At 39.7% G+C, this 25,750-nt stretch overlaps 1 protein-coding gene across 6 annotated transcripts in view; it reads right to left on the reverse strand.

Moving 5' to 3' along the window:
* enah (ENAH actin regulator) overlaps positions 1-25,750 on the reverse strand; it is a 92,658-nt gene that overhangs the window by 43,910 nt on the left and 22,998 nt on the right. For 3 of the 6 annotated variants that reach the window (XM_086018258.1, XM_086018256.1, XM_086018254.1), the window contains exons 2-3: positions 7,909-8,074; positions 1,850-2,027 (exon numbers count right to left, since the gene is read on the reverse strand). In XM_086018258.1, coding sequence (XP_085874384.1) covers positions 1,850-2,027; positions 7,909-8,074 — 344 coding nt within the window. Of the gene's footprint in view, positions 1-1,849; positions 2,028-7,908; positions 8,075-21,223; positions 21,512-21,571; positions 21,985-25,750 lie in introns of those variants that run through there. The other 3 variants (XM_086018255.1, XM_086018257.1, XM_086018260.1) reach the window with 3 other exon arrangements.

Below are 25,750 nucleotides of genomic sequence, written 5' to 3' on the forward strand. Positions count from 1 at the left end.
ACTCAGGTTTCAGCCCCTCCCCTCCACGAAAAGATTGATTGCTAAACGGAGTACTGCTGTCAGAGACCATGAAAGTACCAGAAATAAACGATGATCCATGGTTAGTAACTCGTCAGATTTCGACATGGAGACACACTTCTGCTATATCTGTCTCCAACTCCCAAGACAACAGAACTGACTTTTTATCTATTTATGTATTTATGCATACATATATACACTCACACATATATATGAGATGTAATTTAGGATTTATATGTCAAGTACATACTGTATATGTTAAACTGAATATATTCAGTCACATCTGTCGATGGGTTCCATACATATGCACATGCACACTCACACACACACACTAGAGCAGTTTAATAATGCAGTATAATGAGGTCCGTTGCTACTATGAGGTTAATTAGAATATAGGATTATACTGTGATGAGGGACTCGCTGTAGAAAGGGTTTATGCGCATTATAAAGAGAAGAGGTTGACGGGCACGGTGGGTTATGTGGAACAGCCTCTACCGTTGCAATTACTTTACATCGTCTACTTTGGCTTTGTTGGATTATAGGCCAAAAAAGGAAAATATCTTCAAACGTATCAGAGTCAAAATCAGAAGACAAGGACATATTTAATGGTCATCACTCAGCCGTGTCACAAGGTCCCCTTTCCCCTCACCTGCGTCTTTATCTATTCCAACATGCCAACAAATACACATACCGTATGCCGCCAGAGGATGAGACTATGTAATGAGTGCATGAGTCATAAACCAAGGCCAATGTGTACCACCAAGGTCATAGTCAGGGAATATTTGTAACATCATTTAGTACAGCTATGAATACCACAGTGCTGCAAATGTGCAAGGTCTGATCTTACCATGAGGTCATCCCGTGTTGTGAATACGTATTTTTAAACACGAGATATAATATTACAGTACTAGTTCCACAGTTCCCTTCCAATTTATTGACATGGCTCATCTTTCCATTTAACTCATGTTAGGACACTTTAACACTCATCACTGTATCCAGTAAACTTGCAAGTAAATATAGCCAGTTTAAACAGTGCACATTCAGAACGTTGGGGAGTTTGAAATGGGAGGAAATTTCAGGGATATTTGTTTTTACGATGTCACTGTGGAAAGTCAATGATGTCAGCACACCAGCAAGATAGAGTACAGTTAAAACATGCAGGCCATTTTTCAATGTTGGTTGACAGCAATTTGTTGTGATTTTGATACTCTCTTCTCGTTTAATAGAAATAATCCATTGCAAGGTTAAACCATTGTCAAACCTTTGTCTGTGCAGGTAACTTACAAAGTAACCTTCCCTCTTAACGGTCATAGTGTCAAAAATACAATTAACAATAAAAAAAACAATTACTTTTAACTTAAAGATGAAATGACTAAGTGATGAGTGTTGACAAATATTTAACCGATGACATACCTTATCCCGCCAAAAATATTGCAAATAACATAATGTTACCTAATAGCCAAGAAGAGCCCCCATTCCGCTTTTGTCCATTTTGTCAAAATGCAAGGGGCCACCAAAAACCTTTTCCATTATGTCCATTATTTGCTGATTGCATATCAAACCACAACATCTTCAAGGCAGACAACAAAACACTATCAATGAAATGAACCTAACAGCAACACCACCAAGATTCCACAAGATAGCGCCAAAGTTCGATTTTTATTACTTTGGCCTAATCACATAAACAACAATTACGTTTTTGAGAAATCAGCGAATGCGCAAACTGCCGAACTGCAAATATGCGAGGGTTCACTGCATTCTTCTAGGCAACAATTACCAGCAGCAAACCAGGAGCATACAGCTGATAGACATATAACACTTTGGACGCTACCTGTCTCCTGGGAGTTCAGCACCTCCAGGGCATGCATCATGGCACTGGCAAATACGTTGGCATCCTCCTTGCTGCCAAAGTTCAGGCCATAGACCTGTCGAGCATCTCGCCACTGGTGAAAGGTCTGCGTGGCCTGGTTGTACTTCAGCCCCTTGGGAATGGCACAGTTGATCACCACCTGGAGATGGAGGGAGATAACAGATAAAGGCCCTTTAGATCTGACATGTTGGGCAAGTAAGACAGAGATTGGTGGGTTAGATTAAAAAAAGTTTGATGAAAATATTATTGTACAGTATGGCTCGTCCCTGGCTGCTAAATACAATACGGCTGTTTTGACAGCAAGTCTATAACAAATCCAAAGAAGAACAAAATGTTATGTACACTGAAAAATTGGCAGCATTTTGTCTTAAATGGGGAGCTGGCAGTTACAAATAAATAAATAAAAACTGCCAGTACAGTATAAAACTGACTGCCGGTAAGTGGCTATGATATATAATCGGTACTGCTGGTAACCGCAGTCTCACATTGACCTGTTAGCTTGGGATTCAGGAGCTTTCATGAGGCTATGTTCCAATATTTACCTGCGAGACATAAAAACAAAAGGCCATCTCTCGTTTGCTAAAAACTGAACACAAGACTAGAAAAAAGAAGCAGAGCATGGTGCTTGAGGCAGCTAGGGATTCAGAAGTGATGCGTAATGAGACACATTTCTGCTCAAGGAGTCAATTTATCACCTCGGATTGATTTTTTTTAATTGATTGTTCCAAAAAATACAACTTCACGTCAATATGTTTAATGTTATAGTAACTCTCTATCATGAATAAGTCATGCTACTATCATCTGTTGGCTTGTTTACAGCGCTAATGCAAGTTTAGCAATGCTCGCTTAGCTGTGCTAACTGCTATTCTCCTTCAGTGCCAGTCTCACTGTACCAATCCATCCCTCCATCCATCCATTATCCAAATCGCTTATCCTCACAAGGGTTGAGGGCACGCTGGAGCCTATCCCAGCTATCGATGAGCAGTAGGCGGGGTACATTTCATTTACATTATTTCGAAAGGTGACATTGATCAAATCTGAGGGCGATCTGTGTTGCAGAACAGATTCTGTTCAAATTTAGAGGTTCCATTGTATTACGCCTATACCTGGTATAGGTATGTGTCTGATTACCTGTGTTAAAATGGCTACAAGGGGTCTGGGTTTATGTTGATGATGTAACCCATATCGCTAGGACACATATTATATCACCAGAGGTGGGAATTTTACGAAATTTTGCTGGTCCGTCATTTGTCGTCTGTCATTCGTCGGTCCGTAATTTTTCATGATGAGCTGAATTGTAATCGTCAGTCCATCCGTCAAATTGTCAGTTAACTCTGTCAATTAGTCCGTCAGAACGAACTGTGAATTGGCAGTTCATCATTTTTAAAAGGCATCCCACCATTTGGCAATCGGCGGCAAAACGGGCGTCCGTTAGTGACGTACTGACCATCACCTGCATATCACCATATCATACTCTATCACGAGCCAAAGGTAACTCCGAAATGAAATCAGAAGTACAATAAATATTGATAGAAAAACACTTTTAGGCCATATATAATACAATCAAATGGAAAAACAGAAAGTACGGCGATAAATGAACTCGCCTCTTGGTATAGGTTCGGTAATGCATATGTCACAGCATATTCTTTAGGTCACAAAGCAAATGATAAACACAGCTGTTCAACTGTCATTTCAAATACAGAAAACCAATACCTGCCAAGTGGAATGTAAACTGATACTACTGTAGCCCATTTCAATAATCACACAAACCAATGAGTCTGTGTTCATAGTGCATTAAGTGCCAGCATTATGTTTTTCAAAGTCCTGGGCCCAAAGCCATGAAGGAATGCCTCAAGCTACTCCTGAGAGTTTTCCACTTCCATATGCTCACAGTGGAGAACTGTTTTGACTGAAATATTTATAGCTGTATTAGTTTGGCATCATCAAATGTGGGGTTGATGTACACACACATGATTTTGTCTCTTTTGATCTGATAAAGCGTTAATACCCATAAAAGATGTGTAGTGCAGTAAAATCCTTTAATCTCTGTGTCATCTTATGTTCAGACTAATGAGTGAGGGAATTCAAATCATTCCCCAACAGCAGTAAGGATGATTTAACAGGGCCCCAAGGTCGGTCGAGATTTTAGAAAACTAATGAAAAAAACACAGCACTAGCACAAGGTTTGGACAGAAAAATATCGGAGGCGGTTTCAACTGACATTACTGGAAATTTAACATAGATGATATAGTGTGCCCTTTTCCACTCATTATGTTGTCACTCTCGCACCAGGGACGGCGCCAAGATTTTTTTCTCTCCCTTGACCGATACATAGGGGGGCTAAGAAAATAAGTTAGCAATATACTGTATTTTAGAATATCAAATCAAATGCTGGAGGGGCTTAACATGGGCTACACAGATTTCTGATGGGGCTAAAGCCCCCCTTAGCCCCGGTGTAGCGCCGCCCCTGTCTAGCGCACCTAAAAGAAATTCCAGAACTGCTATTTCATCGTTGATGGACAAATTAATAATTAACCATATGGGGAAATCACATGCACACATATTTTGGGGGGGGGCGGGTGCTCAAATAAAATAAAAAATAGGACAGTCATCACCAAAATTATTCATACAGTTAAGAAAAAACAAACATAATATGTGCACTGCAGACTCAGATAAAATGTCAGTCAGACCTCAGAACAATGTGGGGGGTAATTGATGAAAGAAAGGGTAATATTTCTTTGTTCAAATATTAATGAATGAAGAAAGAAAATGGGCTCCAGCAGCAAGGGCATTTTTTTCATCCAGAGCAAAAGGGCTGTTGCTGGATATGGGTCTATCTGTGTATGTCTTGCTAAGTGTTATTATTTAGCTACTTGGCTCTAGCACCGAATCTCATTCGATGATCCCCAATGTCTTGGTGTTCTTCATGTAGTGGCTGGTGAATGTACATTGACCTAATAAATGGGACAAGCTTCAAGCTTAAAGAGATCCAATCACTTTTTGTTTTTCCAATAGCGCGGGATGAAAAAATAATTATGATTATTTTGATTGAGATTGAAATCACGTTTATTAAAACATTTTCTTTCCAAAGCTTTATTCAACTACTAAAACTCAACTACTCAAAACTATCATTATAGCCTCATGCCCTTTTCATCCCCGCACTAGTCTTAAACACCTTATTCTTTTTGTCAAGTACAAATGACCTTGTAAATATCATGTGAAATTCAAGCCTCTTGCATTTTAATTCTGCTACAATCACATCTTTTGCACACATTGAAGCCTTGAATAACCATACCCTTATCCCTTTATCATATTTATTTTATATTGTTATGTTCACAAGTCTTGGGATTTACTGGACTAACCTAGGGTCTCAGAGATTATATTTGGTGCCATGTCATGAAATTAGTTAAGAAAGTTAAATAAGAATAGACTAAAATAATAGCAATTGAAAAAAACAATAAAAACAAATATCATCTGTTCCTGCGCCTTTTGGCCTCTTAGGAGCAGTGTGGTGAATTCTATTACTACAACTCATTTTTCACAGATTGGAAAGAATTTGTGCCTTTGAGTAGTGTTATTTTACCTGTGCGTATGTTTTTCCACACTGTGTGTGTATATCCGTTATTTGAAGGACTATCACTCCTGAAGTCGATGCTAATTTCCCGTTAGCATTTGAATGGAATATTACATTTATTTTTGCCTTAGCGCTAGCGATGTTTTACAGACAAAGCGTTTGTGTCTTTAAATACACAACGCGTGCATTTCTTTTTGTTGTTTTTTTTAGTTTTACAGTAAACTCAAACTCATGTGTCATAAACAGAAGAGCACACTCAGAGACGGCAGAATCACATACACTACACTGGGGCTGCTTGATTATGATAAAAATATTATTCACGATTATTTTGGTAATAATTGAAGTTACGATTATTCATTTTTTTGCTACAAAACAAGAACAGGTTTAAACGTAAAAAATATGAAGACAGAATTGTTTGAAACGCGACTTTGACCCAACAACATTTATTAAATTGATTATTAAAAAAAAAACATTTAAAGTGCAAATGTATAAATTAAAGTATGGTTTCCTTGTATAAACAAACGGGTTAACTTGCTATGCACTTATAAATTGTCAAAGTAGTAAACTGCTTGGAGTAAAATGCCAAATTTGACAGAATAACAGACATGCTATTCATCTATACATTGAGACCGTTGTCTGGAGCCTTTTTTGTTTTGTTATTAAAGTAATATTTACACATAGTAAACGAAGTTGAAGTAATTTGCTTCTGATAAAATGTAAATTTAATATGCTGATTGGGTCAAACTAATTTAAATGTTGACTATTACATACTAGTACGTAATCTATACAATGCTTCTAAATTACAGTAGGCCATATTTAAACTGTATTACAATATAATGACCAATAATATGTTTGCAAATTGCATTTGAAGCAATTTGAAACAAAAATGAACACAAAAAATGTGACTTCATATTAGACTACACAGGACATTTAACTTAAGTCACAGTAATAATGTTTAGCATGGTTTCAATTTTTGTGCTAGTAAAAGTAGTGTATATTTGCATACGATATGTTATTTAAAATAAATCCATCGTGCCGATTGCGAAGTGGAGTCTGTGCCCTAAACATTTGGAAGCCTTGTCCGGGCAATAGATTCTGTTATCTTTTTGTGTTTCTCCGATGTTGATGGGTGGGGGTTGCTGCGTACAGTGTTTCAACGACTCAGATTTGCGTTGCGGACAGCGCCAAATCTAACTCTGTGTTTTCTTGCTTTGGTGTATCATAACATCATCGTAAACCAAACGATGGTTGAATAGATTTGTTGTGTTGCCGGTGGATGCAGAGACAACTTGAAATTTATACGTCTTTGCTCGCCGTCTTCCACGGCAAACCCAAAATGTAACCAAATAAGCGATTTTGCTTCATTGTTTACAAGTCATTCCTGTGGCGGGTCTTGTGCCATTTTTAGGTCTATTAGTCTGTTGAAGCGTTGAGTAGGAGTGTGTGCAGTGTGACTTGCGGGGTGCGGGCGGGCTGGCTGGCTGGCTGGCTGGCTGGCTGGCTTGGAGAGGGACACACGGCGGAGTGTGGGCATGCCTCAAAACAACTCAAAATTAGTATTAATAATCGTTTCATACGATTACAATTTTGTTATCGTGGAGTGTAATAATCGAAATCGTAATTGAATTTCGATTAATTGCACAGGCCTACACTACACGCTAGCTACGCAAGCAACATGGGGCATCCAGTGTACTTTCACACCGTCGGGAACTGCACACTAATCGTTTTTATACCATTATAGCTTTTATAACTTACTAGACTAGAGTATAAAAAATGGTCAAGACTGGAGAGAAAGATTTAGTTCAGAGACAGATTGTATGCCTTTGTGACTTTTCAAGATTTATTTTGAAGAATTTTGGTGCTAAAGTCAAACATATTTTTTTAATGCCAGCTTCTCTTTCCACAATGTTTCGACAGAGGAAACAGCATTTGACTACTTTTATGGGTAGATGGAAACTTAATACTTGAAATGTTCCCGAAAGCCTTTATTAATTAGGAAAATACACAATGCAACTCATTTTGGAAAATATGCAGCATAGAAGCATGTGGTGCTTACCACAGAATTCCCAAGCTGTGGAGTCATACAGCAACATATGTGGGTATATAAAAGTCTAGGCTACAGTACATTTCGATACACCATATTTGGTCAACTGATTTTTTTTTTTTTACCATCCAACCTTTAAGATTGGTGTTTTTATTAATTCAAAGCCTCCTTTAACTGGAGAGAGAAACTTTTAATTAATTTTGAGGCCGAATGTGTCACAACCCTCAAATAGCCACATAGCCTTTTTCCATTTTGTTGAAATGTAGTTAAAAGTTAGACACACTTCCCTTTTGACAAGCATATGTTGCTTTTGACACCTCCCAAAAAGAGCCATGCTCGAACAGTGAGCAACCAGGACCACATTTCCCTTGTTGTCGGGGGTTGCAATAGATACGCACTGACCTGATGATCTTGGATCTTGCGCCCCACTACACGGAAGGCATTGTTTCCTGTGTGGTGATAAATGTGGACTCTGCTGAAGCCAGTCGAGCCTCCCGCTGGCACCCACTTCTTATTGGCATCGTCGTACACCATAACAGCAGCTCGTGCCTGGCAGATACTCTGTTCACTAAAGGAAAAAGGAGACACAAAAATAGAAATTGTAATTTCAACAGTCAAGCACAGTTGAGTGTTTTTACATAGTGTAAATAAATGATTGCAAATGTGATTTCAAAGTTTGAAGGTTTTAAAATGAGCACGTTGTCCAGTACTCCCTGCATGGTTTTTGACAGTCGCAATGTATCCCATAAAACTGCCTAGTATTCGAAATTAAAAACAAAGGTGGGCATTCCGTCAGTGACGGAAAGCAGGATGATGATAATAATTACGCACTCAATGAATTTACAAGGATTCAGCGGGTTCAATGCAATCGGTAGTCATACTTATGAATGAAATACGATGATATCCACACATCAGCGGAGCGCAGAATCCGTCTGCCAAAATCGCATTACACCACCTGCGCCACAACTTAGACCTGATTTTACCCGGTCCAAAGTCTACTTTCTGTCACCAAGCTGTCAGGTGTGCCACTGGCGTGTAATAGAAAACGACCCCAGTTCGCTGGAATGCCCGGAAAGGTGCAACATGGTCTGCCAAATTCCCAAACGGCGTACACAAGACTTACCCCTGCACGAAAATGAAGATTCGCCCATTTTTACGCCGATTGCTGGTGCGCCTGTTTATAAAAATAGAGACCACCGTTTTGTGCTTGTGTTTTGCCACTTAAATTACACAGTATGAGTATGCAAATGTGAGCACTGAAAATCCCCAATGATACAGAGACATCTTACACATCTTTTAAGGTGTTACATTCTATCAAGAGACTCAACTGTGTTTACACTATGCAACTTTTGCACCTTTATTATACATAAAAAAGCTGCATTTTTATTATATTATTTTCATTTTCTCATGATAGTTTCTTAATACCCCTCATTGGCTTAATATGCATATTTTTCCCAAAAATGGTGGTTGAATTAGAAATTGCAGAATCTCTGGGACAAAGCTTCCACTGTAATTGTAACTAAATTGAGGAGCAGACAAACTTTAATATCATCACTGCGAGATCACAAAAATACACTGCATTACCTCATATACTATATACTGTGTGTACAAATCCAAAGAGCTGCTACAGTTGCAGTGGATCGTATCACTTCAATCTGATTAGGCGTCCACTACAGTTAGGTTGTTATGACACCGCAATTAAAAGGGCACGTCAGACAATTATATCTGAGTGGGGTTAAATTATGCCATATTTTACTGATTTAGATATGAGGGGATGAAATTGGAGAGGAAGAAATGAGAGCTGATTTGTATCACATTACCTAAACCACTGCGCCACAAATTGTTAGATACCTAACTGTGCAGGAGTTTCCACGTTGCACTTTTTGTGGGGGATTTACCTCTTAAATTTACAGAACAGTGTGCAAAGAACGAGTTTGTTCTTTGCACACTGTAGTGTATTGTTCTTTTTCTAAACTGTTTTAAATTAGATTCTTTCATATTTATGGACTAGAAATGAGAAAATTTGAATGCAATTCCAATAAAAAAATAAAAATAAAAAATAAAAAATCATACACCACTGTGTAGTTACCACTTTCACATTATAATTAATCAACTTCCTCTTATTTGTGATAGCAGAATAAAATATTCACTTGTTGACATTAGAAATTATGATTATAAAAATTGGATGTACAGTATCGTAACAACTAAAGGGTATCAACACTGCTGATGTAAACCTTCCTAAAATCATAAATTTGTTGTTTTATAGGACCCATACAAATTGATTGTCATTATTTTCCTCTTAACTCATTCACTGCCAGACATTTTCAGACCCTCTTTTACCCTAACGTAGGGGTGTCAGACTAATTTTTGTCGCGGGCCACATCGTACTTATGGTTTCCCTCGGATGGCCGTTATGATTGTGTACCCATATAAATGTATGATTGCCGAATTTCATCATATATACACAACAAATTGATGGATAACTACTTTTTTTAAATCAATGACCAGTAAAAAAAGGACATTCCAACTACTTTTAAATTCATTTAAAAAGGAGGATTGGTCACAAAAAATCTTGCAATATCGCATATGTCAGTTTTGTTAAAAGTGAAGACAATTTGAAAGAAACACACATAATTCGAAAAGTCGACACACATAATTTGCCTTCGCGGGCCACATAAAAGGATGTCGCGTTCCAGATCTGGCCTGCGGGCCTTGAGTTTGACACCTGTGTGGCCAAATGTTTGAAAAAATTTTGAAAAAAAAAAAATGAAAAAAAATATAAATAAATTCCTGGGATTGAATGGCTGGACTGTGAAAAGACAAATTCGTCTACGGCAGTGAATGAGTTAAAAGGTTAGTGATGGAACAGAGGAACACACACAGGAACACACTATGTCTAAATCAGACCTGAAATAAATGCAAATGGTAATGGAAGCTGAGAATAAGACAGTTGGTCTTCTTCATCAATGTTAATGAGGGTCTGCGAATGGTTTCCGACTTCAAAGAGGAACAGAGCCATTCCAGGGAACGACGTCATGATGTCATATACCAGGATTAGTCGGGGCGGTACATACTCTGAGAGCAGGTTAGTGTTGTATTGGGTCTGGGTGATGATTGAAAAAAATAATAATCACTATTACTTTGATTGGTATGGCTGAATCTTTGTTTTGGTTCATTTCTACGTGGATTATCATGAACTGGAACTACAAGGAAGGTATACAGTTAAACCTTTTCTACGCTTAGGCTGTAAATCTGTGGGGAGTATCAGCTATGAGAGTTGATGTACTCCGAGAATGGAAACTGAAAGAAGAAAATTGAGGGTGAGGATGGAGCTGAAGGGTTATTAAAGCAGAAGTGCAGTTGGGTTTGGCTAAGAGGAAGGAGTGGAAGAACAGAGGAGCTCTAGGGAGGGTCCTGGATACATCTGCATCCTTCCTCTTTTGTGGCTAAACCTTTTCCAGTTATCTCCCTGGGGCTCTTGGCGTTCTGACACTCATTGCCCATATCCAATCCCAGCTGCAAATATTTCAAATGAGCCTTGAGCTCCTTTATCCTCAGTGTACCTCTGTCTGTTTCAGCGTTGGGCCAAAAACATTATGAGCGGGAAATTTGTCAAAAAATTACAACTGTTATACAAATACAGTGGATATAAAGTCTACATAGTGAAATCAGATCAAGAAATCATATCAAGCTTTGCCCCTTTTATTTATTTATTTTTTTTACATACTATACTTACATACTTACACTTACATATACTATAAAAGAAACGAGAGAGGGGAAATCAAATTTGTGCACCCCCTGTTATAATTGTAGATGTAGCTGTGTTCAGAATTAACCAATCACTTTCAAACTAGGGCTGAACAATTAAAGGGACGGTGGGGCCGGGATGGCCATGTTTTCACTACCAAGTTCATTTGATATATTTTTTGATCAGGAAAATGAAAAGAATTGTCATTTTCTATTCTATCAATACATTTGGGAGAAATTAGGAAATAAGTGACTCCATGAATAACGCCCCTTGTTAATGAGGAGAATAGCCGCGCCCCCTACTGTTCTGTCCTTGTTCGGTCGCAGTCACTGGAGGAACCTATTACAAACTCTCCATTGGAAGTCATTGTACTTTCAATGCTTATAATGTCCAAAAACGGCAATCAATTGGCACTAAAATGTATGTGGACATTTCTACTAATGCCCACTTCAACATATCAAAAGGATTCATCCCTGCATGGATTTATTTATATGCGAATGAGGAAATGTGGAAGTGAGCTGAGCTACATAAGCTGGGACCACACTGCTTATTTGCTTAGAAAAAAAAAATAATAATAAACACTGCTTCTTCGCTGATCCCGGTTAGGACGAGCGAGGCATTTAACACCAGGATATTTACAGACTGAAGTGGAAATGAGTAGAGGTGCACATTTATTTGGATGAGGAATGGCCCCATTTTCTCGACCGACAACACGCCGTCCAATTTGGAACGTAAACAGCCGAAAAGGTATGTTCCAATGCGGCCACACTCGGTTGTGGAGTCAGCCTCGCTGGAACTTTTTGTTCGCTGAACATTGACGCTTGTTCGATGAGGGCTTACCTCACTCTCTGGCGGCTCTCTGTCTGACAACGCACGCGACTGCTTGGGAGGCAACCCCGCGACTTGAAGATCAACGCAGGCTCGACGCAGAGTAAGGACCTAATGTTGTTGTGCTAACACTTTTTGTTTTAACGACCTGAAGCTAGTTGTCGCTATTAGCTGTCCCATTATCCTACCTTTAGCCGGGGAGGGAAGTGGGGGGCGTAAAGCACCAATCTGCCTGCTGCTGCTGCAAGCTGCCGTCTCCCTACTGAGATTTGACATGAGTTTAGCGTCGCTAAATGTCAGAAATATAACCAGTTGGGGATCGTGTGCGCATTCATGCTCTTGTCCGCTTCAGCTTGTGAAAGTGGAGGAGCAATCGCCACGGTATTTTGGATTTTGTGGAGGTGATCATGATGAGATCACGTTTTATGTCAATAAATCCTAACTATTGTGCAGAACACTTTTATACCTTCACAGGTTGAAGTGGACAAGAGTATAATGTGCATTTGCATTTTGGTGGCGATCGGTCGCCGTTTTAGACAACAGAACTGACAAAGCGAGCAATATTACCACGCTTGGCTCCCTCCCGTGATGTGGACAGCTGAGACCGAAACATAACATAAGCCACGCCCCAAAAGGGGCGGGGAAATTTGTCGTAAACCTAATCACAAAGAAGCCCTTAAATCACAACAGAGTGTTTTGAGGTGGGCATTTTAGTACTTATGTAATTTTTACATGCAAACCTCTCATATAAGTGCCAATGTTAAGATCACCCAAGTGTCACTTTAATCCAATTTAACTCCACATCGCATTGCAGCAGAATGCAATTCAACTATTAATTTATCTGTTTGTAAAGAACTTCACTGCTTACGAAGTGAAACATGAAAAAGTTAAAATGATAAAGCCACAGATTTGTTTGCATTATTGTTGTAATCTGATTTATGATTCACTGACTTTTACCCTTAGCCACTGTGATGTCATTCTCAATCAACAGAAAGTGGCAAAATGGCCGCCCCTTGAGATGGATTAAAAATGGGTGGATTTTTCTGCTTAATTCATATTCCACAAACGCAATATTAATCAGAATACCGTGTTTAGACTAGTGGTGGTGCATGGAACATATTACTGAAAAGATAATTTTTTACTTGACTTCCCTTTAAAAAATAATTTCAAAGAGGACTTCCAAAAAATAATCACATATTAAATCCCAATCTCGAGGGGGTTAAAAAAAACAATTCGTTTATTTTTCATAATCGTTCAGCCCAAATTCAAATTAATCAAAAACGGGAGTAAGCACACCCCCGCCGCCATTTAATGCCTCTGATTAACCCTAAATAAAAGTTCAGATGTTCTAGTAAGCTTTTCCTGACAAGTCACATCATACAGAAAATGGTCTGCAGACAGCTTCCACAGCATCATAGGAATCTCATTGTTAGAAGGTATCAGCCAGGATGAGGGTAAAAAGATTTTCCAAGGTAATAAATATACTTTGTACCATGGGACACAGTTCAGACAGTCATCATCAAGTAATACCACACCCCCCCACTCCCAGTTGAGTTGTAAATTTTATCTCACAATGGTCAAAACCCTTTGAAATGGCTTATCTTGGTCACTTTTTGTATCACAAAAACTCAGCATTTGGTCAAGGGTGCTTAGACTTTTAATATCCACAGTATATTGATTTTATCACCAAGGTTACATTTTTTTTAATCCAGTGATACATTTGCTGATGGAGCAATGAGAAAATACCCTGTAACCATAAGTATGAGTCATCTCAACCAGATGGTAGGAGGAAAAAAAAAAAAGACTGAGCAGGAGAGAACCGACACGTGGCGTGATAGCGGGAAAAAACACCTCAGGTGTGACAAAGCAGCTATCATCGCAAGAGGCTAAATATAGTGGCTAAGATTATCCGTGTAAAATGCACAGCGATGGTGTGGGAATGAGTAAGTGTGGCAGGACAATGCGCAGGCCTTCCAGTAAGATGAAAAGCCACAACATACAGAGTTCAACAGTTAAATCTTGTAACCCAACTGCCTGATTTCCCATCCCCCCCCATTTTAAAAGTTCCACTGTATCGCTAAACAACTGAATCATCATTAAATCATTTTGATTATTGCCGAATATCGTCTCCTGCATTGTACAAAGTATTTCTACAACATTACGAGTAATTCATAATTTTTGTCGTGGGGTCCATGGAAGATGTTACCAACAAAAACAAACATTCTACTTCGACATAGATGCGGTCTTGTTAATTAATCATCTAATTTAAGTCATTGTGGCAGAAAGCATCCTAGTCGTGTAATTACCTGGACCATCAACTGATCCAGTTACGCACCGGGCTTGTTTAATGGGTACAATACATGCAATACTCCTGGATTCAATTAGTTGTAGCAAGTCACTTACAGAAAGCGTTAGCTCAATGAAGAGGTAGCTCCCTAGAGGAAGAATCCACATGTGGTTTTCCAGAGTTTCACTGCATTGAATGGCTGCCCTTTTCCACGGGAAGTAACACTGATGTAATGGCCTCCCATAGAGCAATGTCAGAAATCCCCGCAACAATCCTGTGACCTTTCACTCACTAATGTAACACTTTGTCAAGCAATAAAAAAGTATGGCTTATGACTTCTTGGTGTGACAGAATGTGTAGTAATGTCAAGTGGTCCAGTAGATGTTATAAAACAGTAAGACAAATGATTAAATATTCCAGTAGAAATTGTTCCATCCAAGCTTCAAACTGATATGCTTATAAGACTTTTAAAAAGTTAGACCAACATTGTTTGAGGCGATAAAAGCAACATGCAGATGGTTTAGACATCACAAATACGATAAGCTCTGCAAGATGAGGCCCCTAGTGATGTATGCTATCACGAAAGCAGTTGTTGGACTGCGTCTCATCTACTGGGGTGTAGTTTAGCCTTAGTATTAAACGGCAAGTAGACCCAAAAGTTTTCTTTACAATTATATATTCTGTGCGCCTCTATTAGTCTAAAACCGGCCTTCTGATTTGTATTGCGTTTGTGGAATATGAATTAAGTAGTAAAATACACACATTTTCAGCCATCTCTGGGAGCGGCCATTTTGTCACTTCTGTCGACTGAAAATGACATCACAACTACTCGGGGCTCAGGTAATGCCCAATCACAGCTCACTCGTTATCTGAAGCTGAGCCTTGATTGGTCATTAGCTGAGCCCTGAGCAACTGTTATGTCATTTTCAGTCGACAGCAAGTAGTAAAATGGCCACCCCCTGACATGGCTAAAAACGGGTGGATTTTACTGCTGAACTCATATTCCACACACGCAATATTCTTCAAAATGCGTGTTTATCAGAACCAGAATGCAGTGTTTAGACTAGTGAAGGCGCATAGAACATATTATTGCAAATAATGTTTTGTGGTTAACCTCCATCTTTCAGAAGTCAATGAAGCCTATCTAGAGAGTTTATACATATTGCTATATTAATAGCAAAATAGTAACTTGTGTTTTAGGTTAGTGTTGTATCATGTATAATGAGAGTCCACAAAAATAACTGTACCTTATTTAAAACTTATTTCAAAATGGAAACAACGAAGAACAAGGTGTCAAACTATCACCTTTTTCATACACATATTATGTTAGGCCTGTGCAATTAATCAAAATTCAATTACAATTGCGATTATTTTACTCCACGATTACAAAATTGGAATAATTGGAAAAACAATTATTAATATGCATTTATATCCAAAGCACTATGTTTGTTTACGGAGGTATGTGAACCTTTTTAGAATTTTATTAATAACTAATTTTATACATTTTGTTTGGTCCGAAAGGAACTTCCATTTATTTGTCTTTTATTTTTAAATATTTGAGTTTTTTTACCCAAAAATACATGGTTTGAATAATCGTGATTTCAATTATATCCAAAATAATCACGATTAAAAATGTTTTCATCATCGAGCAGCCCTATATTATGTAAGTCCAATACTCCCTGAACAAAGTCGAGTAGCAAGCACCCAAATGTGTCAGGTCACAGTTAACGATGCAGTAGCACCATGCACAGTCGTCAGTCTTTTTGGGGTGTTGCCAGGGTTCAGAGAGCAGCTTGTGTGTTAAGTGGGAGACTGGCACATTTAACAAGATACTTCATCACATTACCATTCACACAGGGACAGGGATCACATTGACAAGAGAGGTCTGGACTGCATTAGACTGCACTTCTCATGTATAACCTGCGGGAACCAACAATTGGTGCCTTCAAATGAACAACTGCATAGCCTTATTCAAATGGTAATGATAATAATGAAAAGAGGTCAACTTCCCTTCGAGGTTCATAAACAAATCTGTGAAATGGTGAGCTTCCCAATATTTATATGTTAAACGGGAAGTGGCATTTACTTTTTCGCCACTAGACATTCAAACAGCTACATTCTCGTTGTCTTTGACTTATTATTACATCAGCTATTAATTTACTCAATTTATTTTGTAAGTTCGCAGGGGAAAATGTTGCATCTAGGGATGAAAGTGTTTACGGACTACAAATATGCAAATGCATTCGTAGATACAATTATTTTCTTTTAGTCCTACAACATGTCTCCCTATCAGCACCAATTCACTGCTTAGGAAGGTTGGCAACAGCTGTATGAACAATGACATTCAACCGCAACTTCTGGCTTATTTTGGAATGCACCCATCCACATCACCAAGTCAGCATTTTACCACCTCAAAAGAATTTCCAGACTCCGCCCATCATTGTTGTAGCTGAGAACCTCATCCATGTTGCAGCAACTTCCCATCTGGACATTTATACAGCGCTTTTCTGGCATCAGTGTATGCAACAGAGTCTTGGACATGCTCAGAACTCAGCTTCCCGGGCCTCTCTCCTCCTCAAAACTTGAGTAGCGCATCACCCACATCACAATTCAGATTCACTGGCTCCCAAATAGGCTATGCATACTCTTCAAACTTGTCATAGTACTTACAAATTCCTCCATGACTTGGCCCCACCATACATCACTGACCTCCACCATCCCTGAAACTAGCTACTAAACTTGCACTTTTCCAGGCCAGGCTGCGACATTGGAACTGTTCCTCAGAACCAATTCCAACCTGGTTCAAGAGTGCAGGCCGAGGAGGGCCGTGATGTCACCGGTATCTGATTGGCTGACATATGTAGGTGTTTCTTTAAGCCATTTCCTGGTTTTAAGTGAACGAAACACAGCCAGCCAGCCGCCGCCAAGTCATACACAGCATACAATGCACATATATTATGTTGACAACAATACTTCACCATATTTACAAATTAATGTACCTGTGAATTAAATAGTGAAGCTTGTGGTATAAATCTTCACAAGTCTTTCTAACACGTTCCTCTTTAGGGACCCTGTACGATGTCAGTCAAGGAAGACACAAGTTGCTAGAGAAAGAGGACATGGTCTACAATAAAGACAAAAATGGGGATGTATTGAAAGACGGGGCTCGCTCTCATTCACTTGAATGGACCTTCTTAAACCGGGAAATTGATTTTTCACCTGGTTTGATGGGCTATAATTTGCAATGTCGATACACTGTGCAACTGCAAGTCGTATTTGGAATCTCTGCAAAATCAGAGGCCGTGACTCTGCCACTTGTGAAATGTTGTGGCAAAACTCTGCATATATGTGAGTGTGCGGTGGAGGCTCGCTCACACACTTTATTTCATCCCACCCTAATTGATTGGTGGCTGTTCTGGAAAAGCGCCTTTTACTAAGTGAGACTTACTTGGTAGCCAGGTGTTGACTTTGGTTTACATGTAAACAGTGGCATGAGTGAAAACGTTCTCTTATGTTAGGTGCTACATTTGTGCGGGTATTTTAATGAATGTGCCTTAAAACCGTGTTGACTCTTCTCACTCTGAGGTCTAGATGATTCTGGCATACACACACACACACACCCCCCCCCCCCCCCACACACACACACACACAGACACACACTTTGTTTGCATAAAAAAAATGTCTCAGGACTGAAAGCAGGCTTTTCATAGAAAAAAATAACTTAAAGTGGAAGTCAACGCAAACATTTTGTTTTCAAGAATATGTTCTATGCAAGACCACTAGTTGAAACGAATAGTTGAAAGGGAATTCTGATAAATATTGCATTTGTGGAATAAGTGTTAATCCACTCATTTTTAGCCATCCCTGGGGGCGGCCATTTTGTCTTCTGTCGACTGAAAATGGCATCGCAATCGCTCACAATGACCAATCACGGCTGACTTGTTTTCTGTGATTGGTCGTTGTGAGCAGTTGTTATGTCATTTTCAGTCGACAAAACACAAAATGGTCACCCCCAGAGATGTCTAAAAACGAGTGCATTTTGCTGCTTAATTTATGTTCCAAAAACGCAAAATTAATCAGAATGTCGTGTGTCAACTAGTGGGCCTGCTGGGAACATATTCTTAACAATGGGTTGACTTCCACTTCAAGGTGTACTTAAAGTAGTTTTTGGAACTTCTCGAGTCTTTGGATTACATTTTGAAGCAAAATGCTAAACAAGTTGAATCTGAGGACCAAGCAGGTCACATGTGCCTTGGACGCGGGTCCACTAGCTGAAACAAGGCAATATGATTAATATGAAATATGAGTTAAGCAGCAAAATTCACGCGTTTTTAGCCATCTTGGGAGGCGGCCATTTTGTCACTTCTGTCAACTGAAAATGACATCCCAGACCCTCGGGGCTCAGATAACAACCAATCACAGCTCACCAAGCTGAGCTATGATTAGTTTTTGTTTTGCAGTCAGTCAGAAACAATAATTTTAAGTAAAAAGGCTCTGATTTGAAACTAGCTAACTAACTTTTACTAGCCTTCTGGTACAAACGTAGTTTCAGGATTTCAGATGCCTGGATTAAATGAAGTCTTTTCAGCTAACATTTCCACTGAATAAGACTTTCTTTCCAGGGAATGTTCAGTCCCAGTAGACAACATGGATATCATCCAAACAAGATGGATTTGTTTCTGTCATGTTATGAAACTGTATCTTCTTAATGATAAAGATGTGTCATATGTTGCAGCTGCTAAATGTGGAAGTTGGCAATGTAGGTGAGCTGCATCTTCAACAAGCCTTGAGGGTACTGGCAGCACTACACAGAAGAGAAAGGAAATCCTTGGGAAGCTCTGAGAGTAGCAAACTCTGACACTAGAGAAAAAGGATTCCCCAATGTTAACAGCCCAGATGCAGTGTCAAAAGAGAAATGTAGCGTGCTGTGCGTCAATCATTCAGTCGACTGCAATTATCAATGACTGATTTGAAGCCTTTTTCATTTTGTGTATCTTGAGAAAGGCCAATGTGGTGATCATAGATGAATCGGATTCACAACATCTTCCAGTATGTTTGGACTGAGTTATCTTTTTTCACCTAAATCAAAGTTATAGTACTTTCAATACTTTACAAGTCAACAAAGCAACATTAGTTCCAACTGCTGAGAGTTTCAACCATGAAATGCTGTTTGCTTTAGCTGACTGTAATGCTAAAACTGTGTAGCTAATCAACCAATTAAAACGTGTGTTCAGCAAATATTGGACCGCAAGAACTGTCCTTCAAACAGATTTGTCACATACTTTCCACATTCCAACTCGCAAATGAAAACGAGCAATGAAGCAAGGGCCGCCGGCGGAACTCCGCCCAACACCATCCCGCCACAAGATTTCACGAGTGGCCGAGTCTCATCCGCTGGTTTTGTGGAGATTCAAAATGTGAATAACAGTTGCACCATATGGCGTTGTCGCAATTTAAAGCCAATCAAAATGTACGGAAGCTTTCACACAGGCGACAAATCAATTTCGGGGTTATAAGCAACCTTGAAACAGCCTCCGCCCATGTGCCGCCAAGTGATAGAAATACAGTACAACAGTATACAGGCAGTCCACGTATTACGACGTACGCCACCTACGACGTTTCGATTTCACGACGCCCTCCTCTATTTTGTCCCCAGCACTATAGTGACTACGTTTACATGCAGCCAATATTCAATTTAAAGTCCAAATTCCGATTTCTGAAACATTCTGAATATCCCGTTTACATGATTGAGTGGACAGAGTTGCTCCGGCGTTTTACAGTTACATTCAAATGAATGGACGCGAGCCCGCCTTTCAATATACTGTATATCCCCATTTTTTTGTCTTTATTCTCACCCATGTCCTCTTTCTGTAGCAAGGCTTCCCTGGCTGAGACTCCATCTTTTTATGGTTTAACAAAAAGTGACACGGTACGGCATATTGTATGAGGAACCTTACAGCTCACCTGCTCACCAGAATGCCTTGTTTCAACAAGTGGGCCTGCATAGAACATATTCTTGAAAAAAATATTTGGGTTGACTTTCATTCAAGATTGTCGGCCCAACCCATTTCGGACCCTACTATCGGGACAAATTAACTATTATCACACCTCGGGCAAAAGGATAGTATGACAGGGCAATCTTATAAGGCAAGAGACAATCCGTTTGACATCTTTCGTTGAAAAAACAGCCAATTGTCTTTATGCATGTACCCGGCCTTAGCCATTAAACTATTAATTATGCCGATTCTTATGTCAAATATCAATTAGATGCTTTGGTGAAATTGTAAGCCTGTTGGAAACAACATTGTACCTTGCTACCCGTCGTTATAAAGATGAGAAACTGCCATTCGCTATTGCCCGTCAAGTAAAGCTATTGTTCTTGTTTACACACCAACAAATCTGATAAAATGCCCAACATTAACTGTGTTTATGTAACGAACAGCTACTGAGTTAAGCTATCAAAAAGTGCCATTTGTGAAACGTTTTATGAACTACATAGCTGGACAAGTTTTTGACATTTAATATGCATCGCAAGCTTGAGGCATAAGTCTCAGACGTGCATTCAAGAAAACACAGCCACCTGTTCATTCTGCTAACCCAAAGCAAGAGAGACTAACATCCTGAGCACTTCAAACTAGAACAAGTGCGACAGTAGAGAAAAGAGTGAGTGGCAAAAAAAATCTCAACCAAGCCAGACAGTTTACTGTCAAACAATTTCACAGTTTCACATCGTGAAGTCTTGAGGAAAGTCCCTCTCTTCAACGATACTGAGCGAGAAAATAGCAAAATGAATGGATAACAAAACAAAGCAACGATGAGTCATCTGAAAACCATCTTTGACGACAGCTACCTACCGATGGATTTCCATTTTGGATGCCAGCACACATCTTTCATTGAGGACGAAAATGGAGGATTTGCAATGTGGACCAGTAGACTGGACCTGCGTGACTCCACACACAGGTTTGTTCACCGCTACCTTTCCAAATCCCCACTCCTTACCAGCTTCTGTTTCTAATCGGCCGCAAACCTTTCCCTGGCCCCGAATTGCCTCCCCTTTCTTGGTATATTTGCAGTTGGTATCCCAGGTAATCTGACAATTTCCTTCCTTCTACCAAATTGTCGTCCTTTTCGTCATATCTTGGTCACAGTCACCCCGTCCCACAGAATGTAGGAAAAGCCACTGTATCAAGGGGATTCCTTACTTATTCATACGTGCCATGTCAGCAAGTCAGCCAGTAAGTGAGAAAGCGAGCGAGCCATCGAAAGAGTCGGCGGCGCTTTTGCCATGGCGGCAAACACAGTTCATTCAATCCAGTTTTTCTCGCTGCCGCCGCAACGGCAGTCAGGTATCCAGGCAACAGGCGAGCGCTCTCGGGGCTCCGTGACAGAGGCTGTGGGAAAGCTCAGCTGCTATTGGGGGAAACACCCCAGAGTAGAACCATATAGCCCAGTTCGGCTGAGGTTCACTGGTGGTGGGGAGTGGCTGCCGCTCTCTTCTGCTCAGGCTAACTCACATCGCTTGCATCCCACTTGATCTCAGTATTTCATCTGTTCATGGCTGCCTCTCTTCCGCCCTTTTCTATCTTGGCTTGTAGCTTAATCAGCATGACTCTCTGTATGCGCTATTTGTAACCCGCCAGACGCCCACCCAACTCAGCTCCCTCTCTCGCCCTCGCAGAGAGATAAATGCGGGGAAGTAAGTTAGGAAGACTGAGCCAGTCATAATTAATCATGTTGGACGACACTGGAACAAAGACGGCGCAAACATGATGTTCAACATGCATTGGTCACACAGAATTGAGAGCACTTCCAGCTATGTAAGAAAGTATATAAAGCCTTTGAACTTCACACATCTTATTTCTGCCTGCATTTATTTCATTATTGAATGTGACTGGCTACAATCATCATGCCACATTACGATAAGTGTTACTGTGAAAAATGATTCCACTAGAAAGAATTAGGCACCCGTCCAAACTTAATAATTTGGTGGTTCTCGGTTGTCTACATTTACAGGGTTTTTCAGCCAAATGTTTATTGAAGAGGCTGCAAATCTGACTGACTTTTATTGGTTGCTACGTCGACACTTATGCTTGCTTGGGAATTTGCTCGACAGTGGAAGTAAAAAGAAACTGCCGGCGCCATCATATTTTAGCAGAGCCGCTTTGGGCTTTTCTAAATATTGGATTTAACAGATACCAAATCTTTGAATTATAAAATTATGATTGAGGAAAGACTAACTCTTGGCCCTGAGCTGATGCTTGTACATTTAAAAAAATATATACAGGTACATGTCAAATGTTTTTGAAGAGAAGACAGACAATATGGAACAATCAGATAGCAAATGGTTATTCTACCTTTTTACTGTGACAACAATACTTTTGAACAGCAATTGTAATTTATTATTATTATTAAAATATGTTCTATGCAGAACCATTAGTCGAAAGACGGTATTCTGGCTGATATTGTGTTTGTGGAATATGAGTTGAGCAATAAAATCCACCCGTGTTTATCCATCTCTAGGGGCGGCCATTTTGTCACTTCTGTCGACTAAAAATTACATTACAGTTGCTCAGGGCTCAGATAACGACCAATCGTGGCTCAGCTTTAGAAAACAGGTGAGTGGCAAAAATGGCCACCCCCAGAGAAGGCTAAAAATGGGTGGATTTTGCCACTTAACTCATACTCTACCAGAGATGGGAAATTCAGGTCCAAAAAGCAAAAACCCTGCCACAGTTTGTCTTGAGCCACAGGTGCTTCTAATCAACTGAGCTCGTTTACCTGGCAGTTGATTCTCTGTACTCCACAAATGCAATATTAATAAGAATGCCGTGTTTAGACTAGAGGGGGCGCATAGAACATGTTATTGTAAAAACATTTTTACAACTTCTTTTTATACTTTTGTGATGTTAAAAGTTAGATGCGTGAGGCGCATGGTTGATCAATAGTTAGGTCATGCAGTTTGTTGTTCACTAATTTGTATTGTTTAATGCAAAGACACATTTGTTGTATGTTGTAAAATAAATGACAGAATCCTTTTCATATAATCATAGCCAATGTCTCCACGCTGTGCTTAAATGTCAGCTTTGCTGAAGATGGCAGATAGGATTACTGTATATTAGGAGTGGAAAAAAAAATCTGGTTAAGAACAGAAATTCGATTTTGATTTAAACGATGCAAGTGCATCAGTACACAGACTAATGAATCGGTATAAAAATAGCTAAGACAGGCCGATGTCACAGGTTCCATCTCTTCAATGAACTAAACCGAATCAGAATCGTACTGAATCGGATAGAATCGAATCGCTTCACTTATCGAATCGTCCTTGAATCGAATCATACCCTATGTATTGAGATGTGTAACGAATCGTCTTTATTGGAGAGATTTACACCCCTACCGTGTATGATTTTGAGTTAGTGAGCAGTTATACTAGATTTGGCTATTTGTGACATGGACTTCAAAAAAACGATGCGTGCAAAAGTTCAATGTGGATCAGGCTATTGACTTCTGACCCTGCCATAACACGACGGTGGCCAAATCTCTGGTACCTTTTCTGTATAGCTTTCTAAGAAATAGTTTGCCCAAGTGATGAGTTAGCTGATGTGATTTTGATTATTTTCTCCACAAATTTAAAGTCACATCTCTCTTCGTATCATGTGCACGACACAATCTTTTAAGATCGATCATTCTAAAAAATTACCATTTTCAAAATGTTGATATTTTTATTTCTGCTGACATCTGAATGAGCCACTACAGATATGCTCCAATTACTTGGGAGCATATTCATGTGCTTGACTGTGCTGTGTTCTCAGGGTAGGGCATGAGATAATGCAAACGCAGGAGAGGGGACAAACACAAACACTCTGACACATGTACACAGATTTACAATGACAGGACTGCAAGGGAACACTGTACCAAATACTCAGGAGTCGGACAATGAAGCTTAAGGATGGCTACATAGTTGGCCTTTTTCCAAAGCACTAAATTACACACTGCTGCTGTAAAGGCACAGCACTATGACTAAATGAGTGCCTTCAGCACCATACAGAATCTACACTGGGATCACGTTCTAATATTTTCAGAGGTTGACGTGAGCATTAGAAGAGATGTTGGCATATATTTTGGTGACTATTGATCACAGTTTTCTGACATTAGTCAACGTTTAGTTTCCTACATTACGTGTTTAAGCTGTCCCTGGCGCAGTCGCTCTATGGCAAGTGAGAAGGCACACGTTAAATTAGTGTCGCAAATATAGAGCCATTTGAAACCGTTTCATAAAGGAAAACCACAAGAGCCACAAACCCTTTGGACATCTAAAATTAAGATCAATTTTCTTTTCCTTTTTTCTTTTAAATTCTGCCGTTGAAGCGGGTGGTCCCTTCGGAGCGATATGTCAGCGCATCTGCCATATTGGATGTTGTCAATGTATTAGCGACAAAAATCAGGAAATAATATTCGTCAAATTCAGTTACAATGACATAGCAATGGTTCTTGCTTGAAGATACATCTCCAAGGACCAAATGAACGAGGCATCTTCAAAAATAACTTCAATTTTGCCACTTCAAATATGGCTGCCTATCATACTCAAGATGGCGTCTATGTATTCATCTATTATGCAAACCGTTTATCCTCACAAGTGTGCTGGAGCCTATCCCAGCTGTCGGCGGGCAGTAGGCGGGGTACACCCTGTACCAGTTGCCAGTCAATCGCAGGCCGTCTATGTACAGTATATGTACTATAAATGTTGTCTATGATAACTTGCCGGGGATTGTCGCAAAGGTTGCCATTCAAGACTATTCAGCCAGAGCGGCAGCGCTACACGAATATATTCAAATATATCGCGCAAACTAAGTCCTGTCTTGTGGGGTATTAATAATAACTGAGGCCCCCCACGCATTTCATATGCCTCCCTTAAGGCTGGGCTTTGGCAATGGGTCTCACTGGGATTCCACAAAAACAACGAATAGCGAGAATCCACGAATAACTGAAGCCCATTTAATTGCATTGATTATTCGTCCAGTCTTGTCTTGTCAACGAAAACTCATTTACGTCACGTCATATTTTAGTTACCGAAGAGCCACGTTTGGCGCATCATCGTCTCGTTATCGTCATGAGAGGGGTTTTAACAAAATAATTTCATCATCGTCACCATTGACAAAAACAACACTGGTGGTGTTCCGGATAGTTAAACACAAAATATCATGGGTCAACATTGCCCAAAAAGGTTGAAAACGAGCAAAAATACTTGATAGATAAGAGCGATCTACAAAGTATGTTTGAATTTGGACTCGTCAGACCACAGCACAATTTTCCATTTTGCGTCAGTTTATCTCAGATGAGCTCTGGGTGTTGTTGAAGCTTTCACTTTGCATGGTCGAGTTTAA

This window comes from Filicampus tigris, chromosome 20, assembly GCF_054856515.1.
Source record: "Filicampus tigris isolate MCC_2025a chromosome 20, RoL_Ftig_1.0, whole genome shotgun sequence".
Taxonomy (NCBI): Eukaryota; Metazoa; Chordata; class Actinopteri; order Syngnathiformes; family Syngnathidae; genus Filicampus; species Filicampus tigris.